Source organism: Sorex fumeus, unplaced genomic scaffold (assembly GCF_029834395.1).
Source record: "Sorex fumeus unplaced genomic scaffold, SorFum_2.1 ptg000072l, whole genome shotgun sequence".
NCBI classification, from domain to species: domain Eukaryota; kingdom Metazoa; phylum Chordata; class Mammalia; order Eulipotyphla; family Soricidae; genus Sorex; species Sorex fumeus.
In genome coordinates, this window is record NW_026606129.1 from 50,373,407 (window position 1) to 50,394,565 (window position 21,159).

Below are 21,159 nucleotides of genomic sequence, written 5' to 3' on the forward strand. Positions count from 1 at the left end.
ACTCCCTCCTCCAAGCGTCAGGCAGGGCTAGAGGAGGGATTTCTTCACCCTGTGTGCCCAAGAAGTTCCCTGGAACAGATCAGGGGGTAGAGGCAGATTTGGCTGGGATCAGCAAAGATGGGATGGGGTAGGCTCATATAAACATGTGGCTTTTCTGCTATCCAGTGGCAAGTAGATGATGTTCTTTGTCCAGCGCTCAGAGGAATTTCTCAGTTTACACTGTCAATAGTTGTCAAAATGACTTTCTCAGAAAGCTGAAGCCTGTGCCCAGCGGAATGTTTTGTTAATATGCAAATAACAGAACACAGATGTTGCTGCATAGTGATTATCTCCTGCCACTGGCCCAGAACCTGGGGGAGCCTGGGAAGGCTCTCCTCAGACACTCCAGAGGCCTCAGGACCTGTGGCAACACAGGGGGTCTGCTCTGAGGTGTTGGGAGTAAGCCCTCCAGGTTCAGTGCCTGCTCTGAGCTGTGGAGGTAGCAGGCTCAGTGGGACTTGAATAGTGCCACAGTCTGCTGCATCCTTGTGGGTCTACTGAGGTATGCCTTGTTCCAGGACTTAAAAGTGCTAAGTTACTTATAATTTTGAATTTAGTTGCACTGATCATATCTATCTTGTCAGAGGTCTAAGGGGCTCCAGGCCTTTCCATAGCCAGAAGGAGATCCTGCCCGGTTCTGAGCATCATTCTTACAAGGCAGGAAATTTTCCAGGAGCTTCTGGAAGCCTCCATGACACTCTGTGAAGATGATAGGACAAACAAGTCCTATCATAAGTCACTCTGATTAGGAGAGAAATGAAGCTCAACAGAGAGAAAAGCAATATCCCATGGCCTAAAATCCTTGGTGGTAAAGGCAACGCACTTGGATTTCAGTAGCAGAGCCACAGAGGTGAGCCCTGTCTAGGAGACTTCCCTGGGCCCGATCAAGAGACTGAGCAAGCTGCCTTTTCCCTGGAGTAAGACGTGTGCTCCTTAGGAGAGGGTATAAGGCCATGGCCTGACTGTTCCCACATCTTGCCCCAGTCCCAGGCATAGAACTGAGGTAAGCTTGGTTCTTCTTCACCTCTGAGATCCTAGAGGGAAGGTTGAAATGGGATTGAGAGGATCTTTTCTATAGTTTATTGTTAATGACTTGTATGCTTGTCTCTCTTCCCTGGAGTTTCTCAAGGCAGGTAGGCCTAGCACTGAGTAAGCCTGGATGAGCGCCTGCATGTACGAATGAAAAAGGCAGAATTAGGCTGGAGGCCTGTCTGGGGGGAGCAAGGGGGGGTGCAGAGGCAGAGGGGCAAGGAAAGAAGCATGTTTTGACTTGGGCACTTACAACTTGAAGAATTTGTGGCTTCATTATTTTTTCTTGTCATAACAAGTCTTCAAAATCATACAACTCATAGCACTGGGGCTTAATTAGCTTTCTTGGGAGCAGTGCTTGGGTGATGGGGTTAGGCTGGTGGTAAACATTTCTAATGATTTTTTTACTGGCTTTTCTCACATAATGCAAGTAAAGATTTGCACACTGCAATAAGAAAGGAATGATTCAGACAAGACATCCAGCAAATGTATACCTTACAACTTTGCGTCCTTTTCCTACCAAGTTGGCCTCAGGGCTACCTGAAGACTTATACACAGGCAAGATTGTCAGACCAGCTCAAGTGGGTTGCTGAGTAGAACAAAGATCATGTCTGTTGTTGGTACCACTTGCCTCATCCCCCATGATACTGCTCCTTTATCCCAGAGAAGTAGAGGCAGGAAGGGAATTTCCCAAGTAGCTTCTCACTGGAAGGCTAGACAAATCTCTGCAGTAGTACAGAGGCCAAGGAGATGGCCTGAAGGGCTGGAGCTCATGTTTGGATTTGATCCTTGGTACCACAGAATTTCCCAGAGCACTACCTTGGAAGTAGACCCCAGTGATTTTAGGTGTGTCCTTTGCTGCCCCCACCCCACCTCACCTCTAAAATAAGAAGAAGATGGCAGAACTCTGGGGCCCCAGAATCAGCAGCTGGCTCTCCCAGTCTCTGTGGAATAGCCCAGAACCTATGGCAGTGATCTTTCATCGCTCGCTTCCATCTATATTCTACTTCTTTTTGTTTGCAGAACTTGCTATTCTTCTTCTCAGTTGACATCTTTGTTTTGGGATTTTGAGCCCAGAGTGAGTTGGACTGTGAAGAAAAGGCCCAGAGTCTGCTCCCTGCCTGGCTTCCTGGGCTGATCTGCTTGTTGCCTTGCCATGGCTCAGCTGACTTCCAGGTAAAGCTCCTTGGGATCCTGCCATCTCTTTACTCTCCCAAGATTTGTGTTCCAATGACTAATCATTTCCACACATCCCACAAAGCTGAGCTGGCTCCGAGCCTTTTTTCTACAGGAAAGAATGCCCTCCCTCTCTTATTCCATTTTCCCTCTGGGTCTCCTACAAGTATTGAAGACACAGTGGAGAAGTAAGTGGTCATGTGTTCATCCATCAGTTCCCGGTGGGCATGCAAACTGATTTCTTCTCATCTGGCCTTTGTCTGAAATGACTACCAGGTGTCACACTTCCAGAGGAAGGGAGCAGACACTGTGGTCAAGTGAAGTTTAGGGGGCTGGGAAACTATCCCAGTGATGCCAGGCCATGATCATAACTGGATAACTGGACATAGAAAGGAATGGTACCAGACATACCACATGGTTGGTTTGCATGATCTAGAGGTTTGTTCACTTCTAATGTTCTAATGAGTGACCCTAGTAAATTCACTTAGATGGATAGAGGGAGCACATCCAACAACTCTCCATGAAGAGAAAATCTGAAGGCCTGAGTATCCTCCCAGTTACTTTTGTTTTGGTTTTTGGGGCCACACCTGGCTGGGCTCAGGAGTTACTCCTGGCTCTGCACTCAGGTATCAGTTCTGGTGGTGCTCAAGGGATCATAGGGGATGCTGAGGGTAGAACCTGGGTTTGCCATATGCAAGGCAAATGCCCTACCCACTATACTATCTCCAGTCCCATCTTCCAGTTACTTTTAAAAGACAACAGCCTAAATGTGGTGATACAGGAGCTACAGGCAGAGGTCCTTCTGAGATGCTCTGCACCCTTGGTGGTGGGCAAAGCCCCTTGAAAGAAAAGATGAGGGAAATGCTAAGTCCTACGGAGAACTCAGTCATCAGCCCCTGTCCTACTAAAGCCTAGTTTAGCGCACAGAACAAATCACACGAGGTCCTAGAACCAGAGGGGGGAAAAAAAACACCCGTGGAACAGTGAATACTAATGGAGACTAATTAAGAGTGCCAGGCAGGGGCTGCTCCTCTGCCAGCACCACCCCATGGCTAGGAGGAGTCTCAAGGCCCTGTGCCAGTGGGAGTGTGTCAGGGTGGGCATATTCCTGAGGATGGTTCTCAAAGATAGTGGGACTGAGAATCTTAAAGGAAGATAGAGGTGCCGCTAATCCACACTTTCTGGGCCTCCTGGGTCCACTGTGCTGTGCCCTCTGTTACCAAGGTAGCAGAGACTCTGGGGGTCTGTTAACAAATAGCCAGGAATCCACTTTGAGCAGGACAACTCCCCCAGGCCAGCTGGCTGGGTAGGGCTAATTACCCCCACAGGAACTAGGAGGTATGTTGATTTAAATCTGTGGAAAGCCAGAGCTCCCTGTAGCTTTTACAAAAACAGAAAACAAACATCCTCTTCTTAGCTTCCCAATAGCCCAGCCCACAGTGACTGGGGAAGATGAAACCAGAGGAGTTTATTGGTGTGGGACTAGCCAGGTCATTAGCCTATGTGCTCCTGCATAGTTCTTCTCCAGGATAAAAGGTGTGAAGCATGGCACTGGAGCAACAGTACGTGCAGTGGGTAGGACCTTGCACATGGTCAACCCTAGTTCTATCCCCAACATCCCATATGGTCCCCTGAGCACTGACTGGAGTGATTCCTAAGGGCTTAGCCAGGATAACCCCCAAGCACTGCTGGATGTGGCCCAAAACAAAATAAAATAAAAGGGTATAAACAGTCCCCTTACCTGGCCTCTGCCCCAAGCCCAGAGTAACCAGCAAGGCATCCAATAATAGAGTAGATCAAGTGAATGCCCGGCCCTTGTCCTTGCATTTTATTTGTATTTTCACGTGAGAGTGCCATCATCATTTTGAAGCTTTAGTGAGTGCAAGTCAGTTGCAAGGTCCTCTCTGGACATTCAGGGTTGTGGAACTTTGAGGAGCCGAGCTGTGCAGTCAACAGTCAGAGTTGATGCAGCATCTTGCAGTACAGGAGATAGTACACCAAAGACCATCCTAACATGGGCCTCGAGGCTGTTCTCACCACTCACAGGGTAGCCCCTTATTGTCCATGCTTCATGGAAACCGGCTTTGAGTCCAGAGTGTGCAGCGCAGGCCCAGCTGGGCTCTGTCCATGGCGCTGGCTTGCAGTGCTCTCTGTGCTCTCTGCATTATTCCAGGTCAGGTTAGAACGGCCGACAGCCTATCTGATATTCCTCATCATTTGGAAAATTAAATGGGTTTGTAAAATAGGTCCAAGTGTACTCAACTTCCACACTTGGATGATTTATGAAGCCAGGGATTGTTTGGAATATAGTCTGCATCTTCTAGGAAAATATCCTACCTCAGGAAAGTTCAGGCTTTGTGTGAGAAGCCACGAGGCTGACCGGCCAGAATAGAGGGCAAATACTGACACCTGTGAAAGGAACAACACAGAAGTATAACTTGATGAGCTTTAAGGTTAATGCAGGGGTGGCCTGCGACCCCCGCCCCCCTCGCTACACAGTTCTTGAAGCTATATTTGAGGAGTATCAACTAACTCCCAAGGTCAGTGTCCCAGGGCCAGTGGGGCAGCTCCCGAGCTGGCTTCCCGCCAGCCCTGCCTGTCCACCTTTCCCTGGGTGCTTGCCCGGCTCCTGTCCCATGGAACCAGCCTTATGGAGAGGAGCCTCATCAACAATGGTGGGGATGGATCCTCATTATCCGGCCGCAGCCCTCCCAGTCCCCAGCATTCTCCCTCACCATCCTTCCACGATCTCACTTCTGACCATCCCTAGTTCATGTGCGTCTTCAGCACCTAAATATCTTTGGAGGTCATACTCCGGTGGCCCCTCTCTGAGGTCTGCCCTTTCCCCTTGCCCCCTCATTGCCCGACGGTTGTAGATTACATAAAGCAGAGGCTCCCCCCAGCCCCAGATCCCCGGGTTAGGGAGCGCCACGGAATCCACGACAGGGAGGAGCGCGACGCCTCCACGGCCCTGCTAGTGGCCAGGCCCCCTTGGCCCAGGTTCCTCAACTCTCCCACCAACCCGGCCCGGGCTCCAGGTACCGCGTGGAGGCCGCGGTGGGCCCGAGGGCGCATGCGCCGTCTGGGCGGCAGCTTCCCGGCGACCCCGCGGCCGACTCGTGGACTCACGTCCTCACGGGCTGGCGGGAGCGCGCGCGTGGGGAGGGGGGGGGGCGTGTGCCAAGCAGGGGCGCGCGGAGCCCTCGTGCGCATGCGCAGCGGCGGGCGGCGGCGCAAGCCGGGCCGGGAGATGGCGGCGGCGGCGGCGGCGGCGGCGGCGCCCAGCGTGTGAGCAGCCGCCCGGGAGCCGCCGGCCCGGGCCCAGGACGACCCCAACCCCGCCCGCAGCCATGGGTAACGAGGCCAGCTTGGAGGGTGGCGCTGGCGATGGACCGCTGCCGCCTGGAGGCCCCGGCCCGGGTCCGGGCCCCGGCGCTGGGAAGCCTCCTTCAGCACCGGCCGGCGGTGGACAGCTCCCCGCGGCTGGAGCGGCGCGGGGGACTGCGGGACCACCCGGCCCGGGCCCGGGTCCCGGACCTGGCCCCGGCCCGGGCAGGTAAGCGTACGGCGCGGCGTGGGGGGCGGGGAGCTGCAGTCTGAGGCCGGGGCCAGGGCCCACTCCCCCCCTGATCTGGTCTGCTCAGCGAGGTCGATGTGGCGTGGACAGAGAGGTCCGATATCTGGTTGCACTTTGAACTCAGCCTGATTGTTGTGAACCAGGTGGTCTTGGTAAAGCGGCAACCCTCTTTTCCAGCCGCCCCGCCTTGGCAAGGCAGGATGGTGAGCGCAGGGTCAGTTGGGCCTGCAGACCATGACTGTCGCGAACCCCAAATTCGCTTACACCTCAACACGGGTTCAGGAGGGGCTTATGTAACCTCAGCATGGTCCCTCTGCACAGGGGAGCAGTGGGATGAAAAACGTCCTCCCTGTGTGCATGTGTCCATTGTGCTGGGCCGAGGAAAGAGCACAATGGGAGTGGCTGTCAGGAAAGGTAAGTGTCGGTGCCTCCAACAGAGACAGAGAAACAGTTCAACCATGAACTTGGTCATGTGCTTTCCTTAGGCAGTGGTAATAAGCATCCTTGGAGGAAAGGGAAATGCCACTGGACACGGAAGGGTAGTTATTTAGGCTAAACGATACTAATAGGGTCATGTGCTCGCATCAAGATTTAGAGAAACATTTGGGGTGAAGCAAAAAAAAAATGCTGTTAAATAGTCTTAGCACCAAATATGTTTCTGTTGCCGTATGATTTCAAACCAGCGGAAAAGCCGAAACCCATGTAGAATGCCTTACGCAGAAGATTTCTGACCAAATTCTGTGAAATCGGGTTGTTTAAAAGGTATGCCAACCAATCAAGGTGCTACCAAAAAAAACCAACCAAGTGTCAGTGAATGCAGTAGAAAGGAATGCCAATATGTAATAAACCAGCAGACCGAAAAGTCAGGAAAGCTAATAAGAGACAGCAGGATAAAATGGAAGGCATTATCTTAACATCCAATAGGCCTGGGGAGTAGCAAAACCGGAGGTGCTTCAGCTGACGATATTGCCTCAGCTCTTATGAGGGTGCACATAAACAGCGAGAGAACATAAATTTTGATTCCTCAGCTTCCATTTGGTGTCTCTTATAGATAGTCACCCCAGAAATCATTTCTTACACAGCTAACAGCTATGAATGGGTCTTAGTAGTCCAGAGCCAGTCCCACATATGCTAGTCTTGAGCATTCCTTTTAGGAGTGGAATCTACCCATTTCACATCAGCAATCACAGTAATGCAATGGAATGGCTCACAGATCTGAGAACTTGGCTGTCCATTTTGTTGCGTCTGCTGTTGAGCTTTAGCTTGAAGGAGACTCATTCAGGCTTTAGAGCTCTCCCTTCAAGGAAAAGCATCCTCAGTGGAATGGAAAAACACCTTGACTGGGGAGTTCTTTATATGAGCAACTTGACATATCTCATCTGGTAACCAAACAGGTTGATCTGCTTGTAGTTTATCTGATGTTGCAGAGTCAAGCATATGAGATTCTGGAAAGATTTGGGTAGCTCAGAAGGACAAGACGGAGGCTGGTATCTACTGCTACTATTCCTTCACCGTGTTCCGTTCCTGACCTGTCTGAGCTCTGTTCTAGGGAAGACCCACAAATAATTGTGGGTTGAAGGAATCATGGCTCCTGCTGGATGGAGCAGTCACATAATCTTGCTCCTGGCTGTGGGTAGTGCTCATATTTGGGTCTGTGATGCTAGTTCCTGTGACTGTCAGCTGGTGAGCTGGCTGCTTCTCCCCAAAAAGCTCAGGTCTGGGGGCTCTTAGGTGACAGGATCTTCTCTTTCATCTGATATTTGATTTGTCCTAGCACATTGAATGAGCAGTAGTGTGTGGTATGTCTCTTCTTCTGCTTCAGAAGGGTTTCTGCTTCCTATCACCAGAGCATTTCGGGTACCTGATGCCAAATTTAGCATGTTCTGTTCTGAGATACTGCTGAACAGATAAGCCCATTGATGGAGGTAAAGCCCTGTGGCATGTGCTTCTGGGAGTTTGGAAAGAGCATTAATACAGTTTTCAAGCAAGGCTGTGAATTTGGGGGCAGTTAGAAGTGTCACAGAGGTAGGTGGAGGGCCAGGGAATGGGGAGACCATTTTATTAACACCAGAGAGGTATGGAAGTTGGGGGGCAGTTGGATTTTTGTTCTTTTCCATGGCTATATTATCCCTTGTCGCCCTCAGTTAGTCTTTTCATCCTCACCCCCAGCTGTCTTGGGCTCTGGGAGGAGGTAGCTCCAGCATTTGGGGCTTAGAAGCCTGACCTGGATTCCTTCAGTGGCAGTGCCACCACACCCAGGGTGCTGCCTCTTAGCCCACTTGCATGAGATCGCACTTTGGGCATTGGCAAGTCACATGCACAGTTAAATAGGTTGCGCCTTTCCCAAGTAGTGCCAGATGGGGGAAGGCGGAACTCTGTCTTAGTTTCCATTCTGCAGTCTGTGTCTGTGCCCTCGCGTGGGCAGTGTCCTCAAAGAACAGTGTTTCCCAAGGTGGGAGATCCTGCCCTTTCTGGGGGGTGGGAACTGGAAAGTAATAGGGGGTGGCAGTAGCCTCAGGGGCAATTGTGGGGGCTGCTTTCTGTTTGTTTAAAGAAGGTTTATTTCTAGAGTCGTGCTGAATAATTTCTTTTGTGAAAAGAAGGTGGTAGCCCAAGTAAGTCTGGGAACCTGGAGTCACACACACACACACACACACACACACACACACACTCACACTCACACTCACACACACACAGACACACACACACAGTTCAGGATGGAATTTTATCAGTACCCCAGAAAGCACTTTTAAAACTTTCCCAGGGGCTAGGATTATGGCTTAAGAGGTAGAGTATATGCATGCATGCTAAGGTCCTAGGTTTGATTCCACATTGCATGTACTCCACAGCATCGCTGTGTAGCCCTGGTAGTGCTGATGTACTGTCAGCTGTGTCTCCACCACCAGTTGCCCAAAGGAACAATATAAATCAGTGGCAGCCTAATTTACTTCATTCCTGTGGATTTGCACATTATTTTTTGTTTTGTTTTTGGGCCACGTCTAGTGGTATTCAAGGTCTACTTCAAACTTGGTTCTAGGGAGTTGTCCCCAGTGGTGTTCATGGGGACCATTAGGTGCTAGAAATAGAAGCTGAGACTTGTGCATGTGCAGCATGTGTACTGGTCCTTGAATATATCTTCTCTAGCCTTTTTGTTTAATAAGGGCATGTGCTTGGGGCACCTGAGAACTCTCTTGTCAGTGATCAGCAATGCAGGCCTGGTGCCTCAGTACTTGGACCTGAGATGTGGTACTTGGACCTGGTGGTGCATGGGGGACTTCCAGGGCTGGTGGTTCTTGGGAAGACATGCAATGCCAGCAATTGAACTTAGGACCTTGCACATACCAGACACATGCTCTCTTACTTGAGCTATCTTCCCAGTCCCAAGTTGCACATTTTGACAGTTGCAAATTGATTTTTAGTTAACCTACTTTGGTGTATATATCAGTGTCAAGAATAAACACGAGGCTGGCTTGGCGACTGACCAGAAGGGTGTATGATGCTCCAGATCTTCTTTAACTAGAAGTTAAAGCATCATACACCCTTTGGTCAGTCAAACAGTTCTGGAAAAAGTGAATCACAGGATTTTGAGAGGGACATTTTTGGAAACTTAGTGTTTTAGAAGTGTCAAATGGGCAGTCTTTGTGGGATTATTAGGAAGAACGGAGAGATAAAACTTGACTTCAAAAGAAGGAGAAAACCCAAGGCATGCTGGAAAAGTGGTGGGGTTATAAGAGGAAGAAAGAAGGAGAAATGTGAGTACAAGGGGCCCAGTGCAGGGTGTGGAGAAGAGATGGGGTGAATCAGATGAATCTTCTTCCCCTCATTATCCTTCAAAATCTGTCATCAAGGCCAGGTCACATCTTGCTCACTCCAAGCCCATATGCCATGGAGATATTGTGAGCCAAAGGCAGCTGGGCACAGAGAACCTGCCTGTTTACTGGAAGGTGGGCAAGGCTGCTTTGAGAGCTATACCCAGAGTTCTATTCACAACCTGGGTTGGCCAGGTTTGTTTAGAGTTAGCCAGATTAAACTCCATCAGTTAACAATCAAGTTGAGAAAAATCCAAGGCTAATTTGTAAGGATAAAATGTAGGGATGTAGTTTAGGTCTGGAAATGGTCTTTATTCTTGAAAGACTATGCTTGGCCATAGTGACTGGATTTTCATGGAGGCACGCAATGGTGCACTAATGGGACGTCAAAATTTCACCCAGAAAGGGCAGCCAGTTTTGTATTTCATGCCAGGGACAGAGAAACAGCTTTGAACATATAGCATTAATAGCTATAGTAAAATGGGGAAGCTGACACTGATGCAGCCCCTCCCCACAAAAAACGTTAATGAGATAAGGGTGTGTGTGTGTGTGTGTGTGTGTGTGTGTGTGTGTGTGTGTAGTTTCTGGGCCACACCTGGTTCCTGGCAGTGCTCAGGGCTTACTTCTGGCTCTGTGCTAAAGGATCATTCCTGGCAGTGCTCATACCATATGTGGTGCTGGAATTTAACTAGGTTTAGCTGTACTTAAGGCAAGTGCCTTCACCTCTGCATTATCTCTCTAGCTCCATTGTTTGTTTTTGGGCCACATTCAGCCAAGTTCAGGGCTTAGGAATTTTCCTGGCTTTGCACTCAGGAATTACTCAAGCAGTGTGTAGGGAACCGTATGGGGTGCTGGGAATTGAACCTGGGTCAGCTACGTGCAAGGCAAGTGCCCTACCTGTGTATTATCTGTCCAGTCCTTCTGTCCCTATTTTATGACTTTTTTTCTGACCACACTTGGTTGCATGCAGGTTTTGTGTTCAGGGATCATTCCTGGAGGTGCTTGGGGGATCATGTGGGATTGAATCCAGGTCCCCCATGAGCAAGGCAAATGCCTTACCCACTGTACTATCTCTCTGGTCCCTTTTAAGAAGCTTTTTTGGGGGCTGGAGCGATAGCACAGTGGGTAGGGCATTTGCCTTGCACATGGCCGACCCGGGTTCAATTCCCAGCATCCCATATGGTCCCCTGAGCACCGCCAGGGGTAATTCCTGAGCACAGAGCCAGGAGTAACCCCTGTGCATTGCGGGGTGTGACCTAAAAAGCAAAATAAATAAATAAATAAAAGAAAAAAGCTTTTTTTAATCACAGAAAATTTCAAATATCAATGGAAGTAGGGAGGATAAACTGATGAACAGCCATGTTGCCATTGCCCAGTACAGAGATTCACAACACATGGCTGGTTAAGGTTATCTACCTCTGTCACTGTCTACCCCATTGGAGTTCTTTACAGACATTTCAATATTTCATAAACTATATTTTACTGTGTATTTCTGTGACATAAGAACTCCATATAAACATCACTATGATAATCAGATCAAAACAATATAACCATCTCTTAGGATCTCAGTAAGTTTCCAGTTAGAGTTCAAGATTTTATGATTGCCTACTCATTTATTTTTATAATTACTTTGAATTGTGCTGTAAACAGTCTATTCTTTGACTTTGAAGCAGGGGATTTTTGTTTGTTTGTTTGTTTGTTTTGGGGCCAGAGCTGGCTGTGCTAAGGGCTTACTCCTGGATTTGTGCTCAGAGATCACTCCTGATAGTACTACTAGGGATTGAATTCAGGTTGGTAAGGCAAGTACCTTAACCCTGTTCTATTTATTGCTTTGGCCTGAGGTCTAAACTTTACATTTAATACATTTCTTTAAACCCATCGATCCCTTTCCCTTTATTCCCCCTTTGTAGCTTATGAACAGATAATAGTCTTTGCTCCTGTGTTCTCTTATATTATGGATCATATTTCTTATATTTTGAATTGTATCCCTCTGGTGTCATTTAAGATGTTCCTCTGTCCCAATTTTTTCCCCCCTGTAAACTGGAAATCATATCTAAAAGCGATTCCCATTTATATTCAAATTAGAGTTAAGAAAACAAAAACCCTTGGCCACTCCCTGATGTACTCAGGGGCCACCAGGGCTATACCATGCAGTACTCGGAGTTAGTAACCTTTGGGCCATATTCCTGGCCCAAGAAATGCTGACTTAAAAAAGATTTCTTGGGGTTTTGGAGCAGTAGTACAGCAGGTATGGCACTTGCCTTGCTTGTGGTCAACCTGGGTTTGATCCCTGGCACCACATTTGGCCCCCTAGCCCTAGCCCACTAGGAGTGATTTCTGAGCACAGAGTCATTAGTAAGCCCTGAGCACAGCCAGGTGTGACTCAAAAACCAAGAACCTAAACAACAAAACCCAAAAAAGAAATAATAATTTTTTTTAAAAAAACTTGAGGGCTTCTGGCTGATAGGATGGCAAGTTCTATAAAAATAAAGCTAGAGGGTTCAGAGTGATAGTACAGCGGGTAGGGCATTTGCTTTGCATGTGGCAGACCTGGCTTTGATCTCCAATATCCCAGATGATCCCCCGAGTACCACCAGGAGTAATTCCTAAACGCAGAGCCAGGAGTAACTCCTGAGCATCACTGGGTGTGGCCCCAAACCAAACCAAAACCAAACCAAACAAAATAATATAGCTAGAATTTGGACTGGTTTGGGAGCCAGTGAATACTGCAGTGGGTCACTATTCTGTTCTCTTCCTAAGGTTCCCCTTCCTCTGAGTAGGTTTGGTTCTGAATTTAAAAAGGTAAAGCTTTCAGAGGTCTCTACGTCATGCCTTTTCATTCTGACTTGTGGGAGATTTCTCGTATTTATAAGTAGGAAACTGCTAAGAGACTAAAATCTGACTCCAGTAAATCTTTCCCCTACTTCTACTTCTAAGTTCTGTGTGTGTGTGTGTGTGTGTGTGTGTATGTGTGTGTGTGTGTGTGTGTGAGAGAGAGAGAGAGAGAGAGAGAGAAAGAGAGAGAGAGAGAGAGTGTGAAAGGAGGCCCTTTCCCTGCTTGATGAGGAAGGTGGGAGGGGCAGACCTTACTATGTGTGGACGGGAATCTGATCCTTTAGCCCATGCACCGGTAAGTTAGAGCTGACTCGGCAAAACTGTTAGTTACCACTATATTACTGGAAGGAAGCCTGCTTCATCCTAAGAGCTTTGCTAGGTGTTTGACACATATATTCTCTCTCCACCTCCATCACACAGCTCTTCAGATAGTCTGTTTGGCATTGCCAGGGACACTCTTTTTAAATGGTGAAATGGTGGCTGAGATCTGTATTCCCTTAGTAAAGGTCCTGTGTCACTTTAGGACTGGGGCCCTCCTGGTATGTTGGGTAAGGCGGACGATCAAGCCATGGTACCTCAAGCCATGCTGGCATTGGTGCTGGATTCATATCACTGCTATCTTTCTGCAGGACTCCTGTCATCTCTGCACAGTTGAGGAAGCTAGTTGTAGCTAGGGAAGGAATTGGGGCCCAGGCCTCAGTGATCCTGCTTCTGTAAGGGAGGTGGAATTCTGCTATCCTTCCTCCTGTGGGTTTGTCCATCTCTGTAGACTAGGTATCTGTCTGGTTTCACCATTCTCTAAGCTCTGTATCGTATACTTTAGGTTCTTCTACCTGTGCTGGTGGGACAGAGCTGGTGAGCATGGTCCCTGATTCATCTGTGCCCTACCTTGTGCTCCAGACTGGTCTCAGTGCTGCCCTGATCTCTTCTTCCTGTTCTTTGCTTTTTTGGCATTGAGGCTTCTGAAGAGAACCATGTTTTTTCAGAGACCTCTTGCTTACCCAGTATCCCTATGTCTTTTCATCAGTAGGGCCACATGGAAGCACACTGAGTGCTCCTGAGATCAAATCTAGAATTTCTTGAGAAGTCCTGACTGCTCAGAAGTAAGTAGGGCTGCTACCAGCACTCTAGGCTCTTCGAGGCTCAGGTGCTTAGGGATTGCTCCTGGTGCTCAGGCATGCAAAGCATGCACCCCAGACTTTTGAGCTATCTCCCTGTCCCTGAAGGGTTGGCTTCTTGTCCTTATTATTGAGGAAATCATAGAGTCTCAGCAGCCTGTCCATGAGCCCATGCCTGGATCACTCTGCTGTTCCCATCAGCTCCCCCCATACTCAGAGGAACCCAAAGTGCAGTGCTTCTGGCTGGGGAGGAGTTGTTTTTATCTAGGATGCTGGAAGAATAAGAAAGGCCTTGAGTACTTTGAAAATAAGGGAGGTAAGAAAATTTCTTGAAAACCACACCCACACAGTCCATGCATTTGAAGTAGTAGGGTCATCTGAAATTTTTATAGGTGAGAATGGATATGACATATTTCTTTCTTTTTTGGGGCCAAACTTGGTGGTAGTCAGAGATTATTTCTGGCTATGCACTCAGGGATCATTCCTGGTGGGCTTGGAGGACCATATGGGGTGCTGGGGATGGAAGCCAGGTCGGCTCTGTACAATGCAAAAGCCCTACCTGCTGTACTATGGCTCCGTCCCTAGATGAGATGTATTTCTACGACTCAATTCTACTTAGAAGCAGAAGAATTCTGGAGTGAAAATGTATTCACATATTCAGGAGTCTTTTTGCCAAGCTCCCCTTGGATACCTGTCCCCGGGTGAAATGTGAAGAACCAAGGAAGGAGAATGAGAGGGCTCCGAGGGCTCCCAGTCTGGGGAGGGAGATGCTTGTAAGATCTCTGCTCTCCAGTCCCTTCTATTAGGGTTACTCCTACCTTTTGTCTAACTGAGGTAAGAGAATGTGAACACAGTTACAAGAGGTTGTATTATTTTCATATTCCAAAATAGTAGAGCATATATTTGTATGGTGTCTTACAGCTTACAAAACACATTCGCAACATTAACTTATTCTGTTGGGAGCTCCATGGGCCTAATATGAAAGATTTAGAAGAACAGCCAGCTAGCTGACTTTAGCAAACTGAAATGCCATACACTGAGCACAGCTGGAGGACCACGTCATTTCCCTGCCTCCTGCTCTGAGAAGATGGAAAATTTAGCAAGAGGATGGGGAGGGCTTTGAGGATGGAAAAGGATCAGGAAGTAGGACATTCGAGCAAAGCACAGGGTAGCAGGGGGTGGGGATTGAATAGTGGGGCCTCCTGGGGGAGGGTCAGAAGCTCAGGTTTTAATCAAGCCCGACATGCACTGAAACTGGCTGTATATCTTGGGTAGGTCCTCAGTTGTTTTTTTATTTATAATCTGTAAAATGAGAGATGTAATGATCCCCACCGTCCCCGCCACATCTGACAGCTTTTCTTTCTTTCTTCTTTTTTTTTTCTGTGAGATGAATAAAAAGCAGTGGTGATGCTTCTTATAGCTCTTGAACCCCATGGAGGAGAGAAAACAGGAGCAATGCCCAGGTTAATTAGGAACGTTAAGTGAAGAGGTTTGCTCTCCTGTTATGCTTCAGAGCTCCTTCAGAGTGGACAAGATGTCTTCACAGACCTGGGTCCCAGAGAAGTGCTGATTGGCAGAGAGACTCCTGGTTAGTCAGGGCCTCTTCAAAAGCTGCTGGCTTCTTCCATCCCTCAGACACACACATACAAAAATATATAGGGGCTGGAGCGATAGTACAGCAGGTAGGGCGTTTGCCTTGCACGCGGCCGACCTGGGTTCGATTCCCAGCATTCCATATGGTCCCCCAAGCAACGCCAGGAGTAATTCCTGAGTGAAGAGCCAGGAGTAACTCCTGTACATCGCCGGGTGTGACCCAAAAAGCAAATAGCAAATATATATATATATATATACACACACACATATGTCCTTGTATATACATACACACATATATATATATATATATATATATATATATATATATATATATATTGGTCTCCTCCTACTTGTTCGGCTAGCAGGGCTCCCCTGGGCCTGTACTGACTGCTTCCAGCTCTATGTACCCCTCTGTGCTCAGCTCCCAAGTGTTGATCCCCCCACCTCAATCCTGTCATCCCCTCCCTATACACACACACACACACACACACACACACACACACACACACACACACAAAACTTGGTACCTTGGTAGCAACAAGGGACCTGTGAGTCTAGGGCAATGGAATTGATCAAGACTCAGGGCAGGGCAGGCATGGAAAAGACAGACCTGAGAGAGATATAGCTCTACTTCCTCCAGCTGTGCCAAGTTGTCAGCTGGCAGACTGGGGAGGTGGACATGGCACACCTGGCAGTTCATCCTACAGCTCCAGAACTCTGTGGCTTCAGGTCAGGTACCTCCCAATGTCAGGAACTAGCAGGTCAGACCCTTTGCTCTGGGAGAGAGAGTTGGTTTGGGCTGTTGGTCTGTTTGCTCTGTCCTTCTTTAATTTGGAGCATCTAATCCAACTTCCAAAGTCTCCCAGAATGTCTGCGCTCATTGTCTGAAGGCAGCAACTCTGACTTGTGAATATGCCAGTGCTCAGGGGCCTTTGGTTTCTCTCAGGCACGTGGGTCTGCTGTTGGAAAGTTTTTTCTATTTGTCTGACATGGGTTTTCCAGTACGGAGTTGTTTGTAGACATAAGACTACCAGAACAAAATGGTCAGAGCACTCATGATTTTGTTCTGTGTGGCCTAGCCTGAGGGCGAATATGGAGCAGAAGCAGGGAGCTGGCAAGGGGTATGTTTGGTTTGGAGACGTAAGAGGATGCCAGGACTCATTAGCTGGGAGGTAACTAAGAGTGCTGAAATATGCTCTGGACATAGAGACAGAGGGACCTGCTAGTCACACTTTTAGAGGCATCTAAGGGAGATGTAAGGTAGGCAGCTGAGCATTCAAGTCTGTGCTGGAAAAATAAAGTAGCACTTCACCTGCAAATGCTTTAATATTTATGCCACCTGCTTCCCTACAAGTACCCCGAGAGAGAGATAAGAAAGAGGAAGAAATTAAGGCAACACTGGGGTTCTAAGAGGGCAAGTCAAGTGCATGCAATTCAACAAACATTTATCTTATCAAATGCAATGCTAAAAATGAAAGCACTTATCATGAGGATTGGTATTAAATGCCAATTGATGCCCCCACTCCTGCCCTGGGCTGATGAACAGATATATTTGAACCCCTGATTCTTACCAGGGAGAAAGATTATTTGTTTCTGTGTTGAAACCAAATTTGATGTTATGCAGGAACTAGTCCCAGTGTGGGGCTGAGTTGGTGAGGTCACCTGCCATGGTGCTGAAGGACATGCGATGCTGGGGATCGAACCCAGGCTCCTCACATGCTTTCTGTACCCCTTGAGCTATCTCTTCGGTCCTGAGAATGTTTGTGAATTGAACTTGATTAAGGGTAGGCCCTTGTCCTCTGGGAACTCGAACTTACTGGAGCTTAAGGCCTGCTGTGGTACATCCTGCTCATCTTCACATATGGCTGCTGAAACAGAATTTGGAGCTGTATGGCGAGTTCCCTTGTAAGTCCCGGCCCATTCTACAGGCTTTCAGAATCTATTACTAGCTGGGGCAGCAACCCAGCCAATCAGAGCCATAGAGAATACCCCCTTGTGTGAGAAGAATTTCTCTTTGCTTCTTAACCCTCACTTATATATTTGGAAACCCCGGGAGGCCTGATTGGTAGGATGGGGTGGAGTCTTGTTGGCAGATTTGGAATGTTGGGAAGAGGAAAGGAAAGAGGAAACTATAGGTCAGGGACTACTTCTCCAGGATGGTGATGTGCTTCTGGGCAGTTGGGGGGAGGCAGCAGGGCAGCAGGGTTTCACTCTGGGCCGTGTTCCTCTGCCTGGGGCTCTGGATGCCAGCTTGGGCAGATGGTGCAGGCTCTGCCACTGGCCGGTGGAGTAGGACTTTCCCAATGACCAAGTATCTATCCCTGCTTCCCTCCTGTACTGAAAATTCTTTTACAAATGACAGAGCTCCAACTCTGATGACTAGGGTCCGAGGGATTTCCATCCAGGGTGATTTTGGAGAGCTGTGCTGCAGGCCGGCACCTGGGGGGAAGGGGAGGGAGGGACCCGCAATAGCAGGCCAGTGCCTCAGAACAGTTCAGCTACAGCATCCCCTCGCTCTCCCTTCCTCCCCAGAGGTACAGGGGTTCTGCTCTTACCAGTCAGCCCAGACCCTCCCTGGCCAGCCTTCGCTGTACCTGGTTTGCCTGAGCTGTGTAAACAGGACAGAGTGGGGAAGAGGCGCCTCTGCTGGTTGAGCTCCCCTGGCCACTCTGGGAGAGGAAACTGTCTTGTGTCCAGAGGGGATGGAGCATATACTGTGCAGAACTTGTCTGCTCAGCACCTCCTGGCCCTGGATAGAGTGAGATGTGGGGAGGAAGCAGGAGGCAGCTTCAGGACGGTCTTGAGAATGAGACTCTAGGGCCAGAAGGGAATCCAAGCGCCACAGGGCCAAGTTTGGGGCAAAGCCAGTGTTGCAGTGAGACTCCTAGGTTTTTTTTTGGGGGGGGGCACACCCAGATGTGCTCAGGGCTAATTCCTGGCTCTGTGCTCAGGTATTACTCCTGGAGGGGCTCGGGGGATCACAGAGGGTGCTGGGGATTGAACCCGGACTGGCCACATGCACGGCAAGTACTATACCCGCTGTGCTACCTCTCCAGCTCCTGCAGTGAGACTCCTTGGAGAAAGAGGAAGTCAAAGCTTTACCCAGTGAAGTGTGATCACTCTGTACTAGGTCGGAGCCTCGGGGTGCATGAGGATGAGGACAGAGATGTCTAAGCCTTCTCTTTCATGTACTGCCATGGACACGAGGTGAACCTTCTGAGAAAGCGACATGGCTTAGGCCCACATGCCGTGGATAGTCTTCAGAAATAAGACCAACTATGGAAGTTATTCAGGCAAAGTAGGCTGATTGGGCTAGGGAGGTGGCTCAAAAGGCTGGCATGCATGTCCATGGTTTGGTCCCCGGCACTGCATGGTACTGAGCACTGCCAGAGCGACCCGCTAGCGATGAGCCAGGTGTGGCCAGAAAGAGTCCTGGTTGTTACTGGAGGACACGCCGGGTGGGGAGGGTGTGTGTGTGCTTCGATACCTCAGATGCTGGCAGCCTGCGACTCTTCCCTGAGCTTGTTTGCTTCTCCAGACACCTTGCTTTATCCCCAGGGAAGGCTTTGCTCCCAAAAGACACAGTCTCATCTTGAGAATGTTGTTTCTTGTCTAACATTTCTGTTCAGTGTTTATTTTTGTTCAGTGTTTGTTCATTCAACAAACATTTATTCGTCCTGAGATATATCAGGGTCTGGGCATCTGAGTTCACAGAGGATGCACAATAGTCAGTCTGATTGGATTCCACAGTCTGGGTGAACAGAGGGCTCGGGCCGCAGAGTCAAGGGCAAGGAGCGGCAGAGCTCCCCGCTGTCTGGGACCTTCACAGTGTTCGGGGCTGTTGTAGGGCTTTGGTAGCTGTTCAGGCCTGGACCTCAGAGAACTGCTCATCCCCCAAAATCAGCAGAAACACACATGCGCATACATGCATACACACATTCACACACTCTCTCACATGCATGCACATGATCATGCGCGTGCGCACACACACACACACACACACACACACACACACACACACCTCACCCTGCTTCCTCCTGGGGCTCCACGGAGGCTCACTGGGAACTTCCCTGTCCTTAGCTGCCTGTACTTTTTCTGTCAGCCCCTTTTCATTTTTGCTGTCAAGTTTCCCTTTCCAGCCTCCATGGTCCTCAGGTGCATAAGTAGGAGGGGAAGATTTGTTTCTCAGGGTCAACTCTCAGGACTTCTGAGGCTCTGGCAGGCACCTTAGAGGAACCAGGCTCACACAAACTTATCTGCTCTCTCCTTCCTGGGCTCTGTGCTGGGGTCTGAGATAGAATGGCAAGGAAAATGGGCCCAGCCCTGTCCTTGAGGAGCTAAGAGTCTGGTTGGTGGACTAAGATTAGTCCCATAGCAGCCAAATCCTGTTGAAGGAGTTGAAGTAGGATGCTCTGAGAACTACGACCTAGAGGAAGTGACAGCAAGGGCCCACTGAGAGGTGAGGGTTGTCAAGGGAACAGGTAGGCCGAGAGGCACGGGGCCTGAGCCATGCAGGCAGGAGGATTCCCTTGCAAAGGGCCCAAGGCGCATCATGTTCAAAGGAGCAGAAGGTTCCTCTTCAGCAAGAGGGATGAGCACCACGGACGGGAGTGTGGGGCATGTCTTGGAACGCACTTTTTGCTGCCATGGCCAGGACTGCCCCTCACAGGGAGTCTGCTTCCCGTGCCCCCTGACCACTGCTTGGCTTTTCCCATCAGGAGCTCATTGCCCTCCCCAGTCCATGCTACTTAATGGCTGGCAGCTCTCGCCACTGTTGGGGGGGGGGGGTCACTGGGGTTGGTGGCTCCTGAAGAGGCAGAGAAGAGGCAGCTGTGTTTTCCAGACGTTTTGGAGACAGTCAAGTTCCTGTCTCTTTCCCAGAGTTAGCCTGGCTCTATCAGGTGTGAATGTTGGTCACAGGTTTTTCCATGAGGTTCCCCCGGCAGCAGGAAGCTCTGGTTCACTGCGGCCTCCTTGCTGCCTTCAAACCTCCTCCACGTGCAGCTCGGTCTCCAGTGCTTTTACCCCGCAAACCTGTGTCACCGCTGGTATCAGACTGTGGCAGAGAAGGCAGGCTGGAGTGACTGGCCTCAAAGAGGAGGAAGGCTTCTGGGCCAGTGCTCTGATTTACTAGGAAGAGGAGAAGATATTCCAGCAGCTTCACAATCTGCTGCCACCCATCCCCTGGGCTCCCTGGGTGCGTGCCTGCCTTTCACAGCTCCCACCTTTCCTCTGGAAGCCTGTTTTGGGGTCCCCCTTTTCAGTTCTGGGGTTGTGAGTGTGCTTTTTTGTTTGTCTGTTTTTGTGCTATATCTGGTGGTACTCAAGAGTTATGCCTGTCTCTGCCCTTAGGAATTACTCCTGGCCATGCCAGGGATTGAACCCAAGTTGACCATGTGCAAAGCAAATGCCCTACCGGCTGTACTATTGCTCTGGCCTGCAGTGTGTTTGCTCTTTTCTACCCAGCTCCCTTTGCTTCCCATTGCTGCAGCCAGAGTGTCAAGGCGGGCTTCCCTCTAGGTCCCATAGGTCCTGGTCTCTTCTCCCTTTCCAGGAGCACAGCTTAGGCAGGACTGTGGAGCCTTTGCTAGCTCTTCCTTAGGCCAAGAGCTTGGTGCAAGGAGTGAGAGCAGGATGAGACCTGCTCTCTGCTTTCCTCATAGTGCTAAGCAGCTGACAGCAGCTCCTGGGCCTCACCCAGGCCTCTCAAGGGCAGGAGCCTCCTGAGATCCTTCAGGAACCCTCAGAGAGAGAAGCTCTCAGTCCAAGCCTGGACTAGTATGGCGAAGGAGCTGGGCTAAAAGGGCCCAGGCGTTTCTCCTGGAGCTCAAGGCTTGGTTTCTTCTCCCAAGCTCTTCTCTCAGGATCCTCCCAACTTCCTCTCATGAAGCAAGTGGTATCATGGGTGCCCTGGAGCAAGCCCAGTTGCCCATATCAGCCATATCAGCCCTTGGCAGGGATTAGAGGGAAGCCCTCCTTGACA

General features: G+C 49.4%; 1 protein-coding gene across 3 annotated transcripts in view; it reads left to right on the forward strand.

Moving 5' to 3' along the window:
* Positions 1 to 5,458: 5,458 nt before the first annotated feature.
* Positions 5,459 to 21,159, forward strand: part of BSN (bassoon presynaptic cytomatrix protein) — a 103,253-nt gene continuing 87,552 nt past the window's right edge. For all 3 annotated transcript variants that reach the window (XR_008794493.1, XR_008794494.1, XM_056129334.1), the window contains exon 1: positions 5,459 to 5,800. Coding sequence is in view for 1 of the 3 variants with exons in the window: in XM_056129334.1 (XP_055985309.1) it covers positions 5,595 to 5,800 (206 nt within the window). In the remaining 2 variants the exon portion in view is untranslated. The remainder of the gene's footprint in view (positions 5,801 to 21,159) is intronic.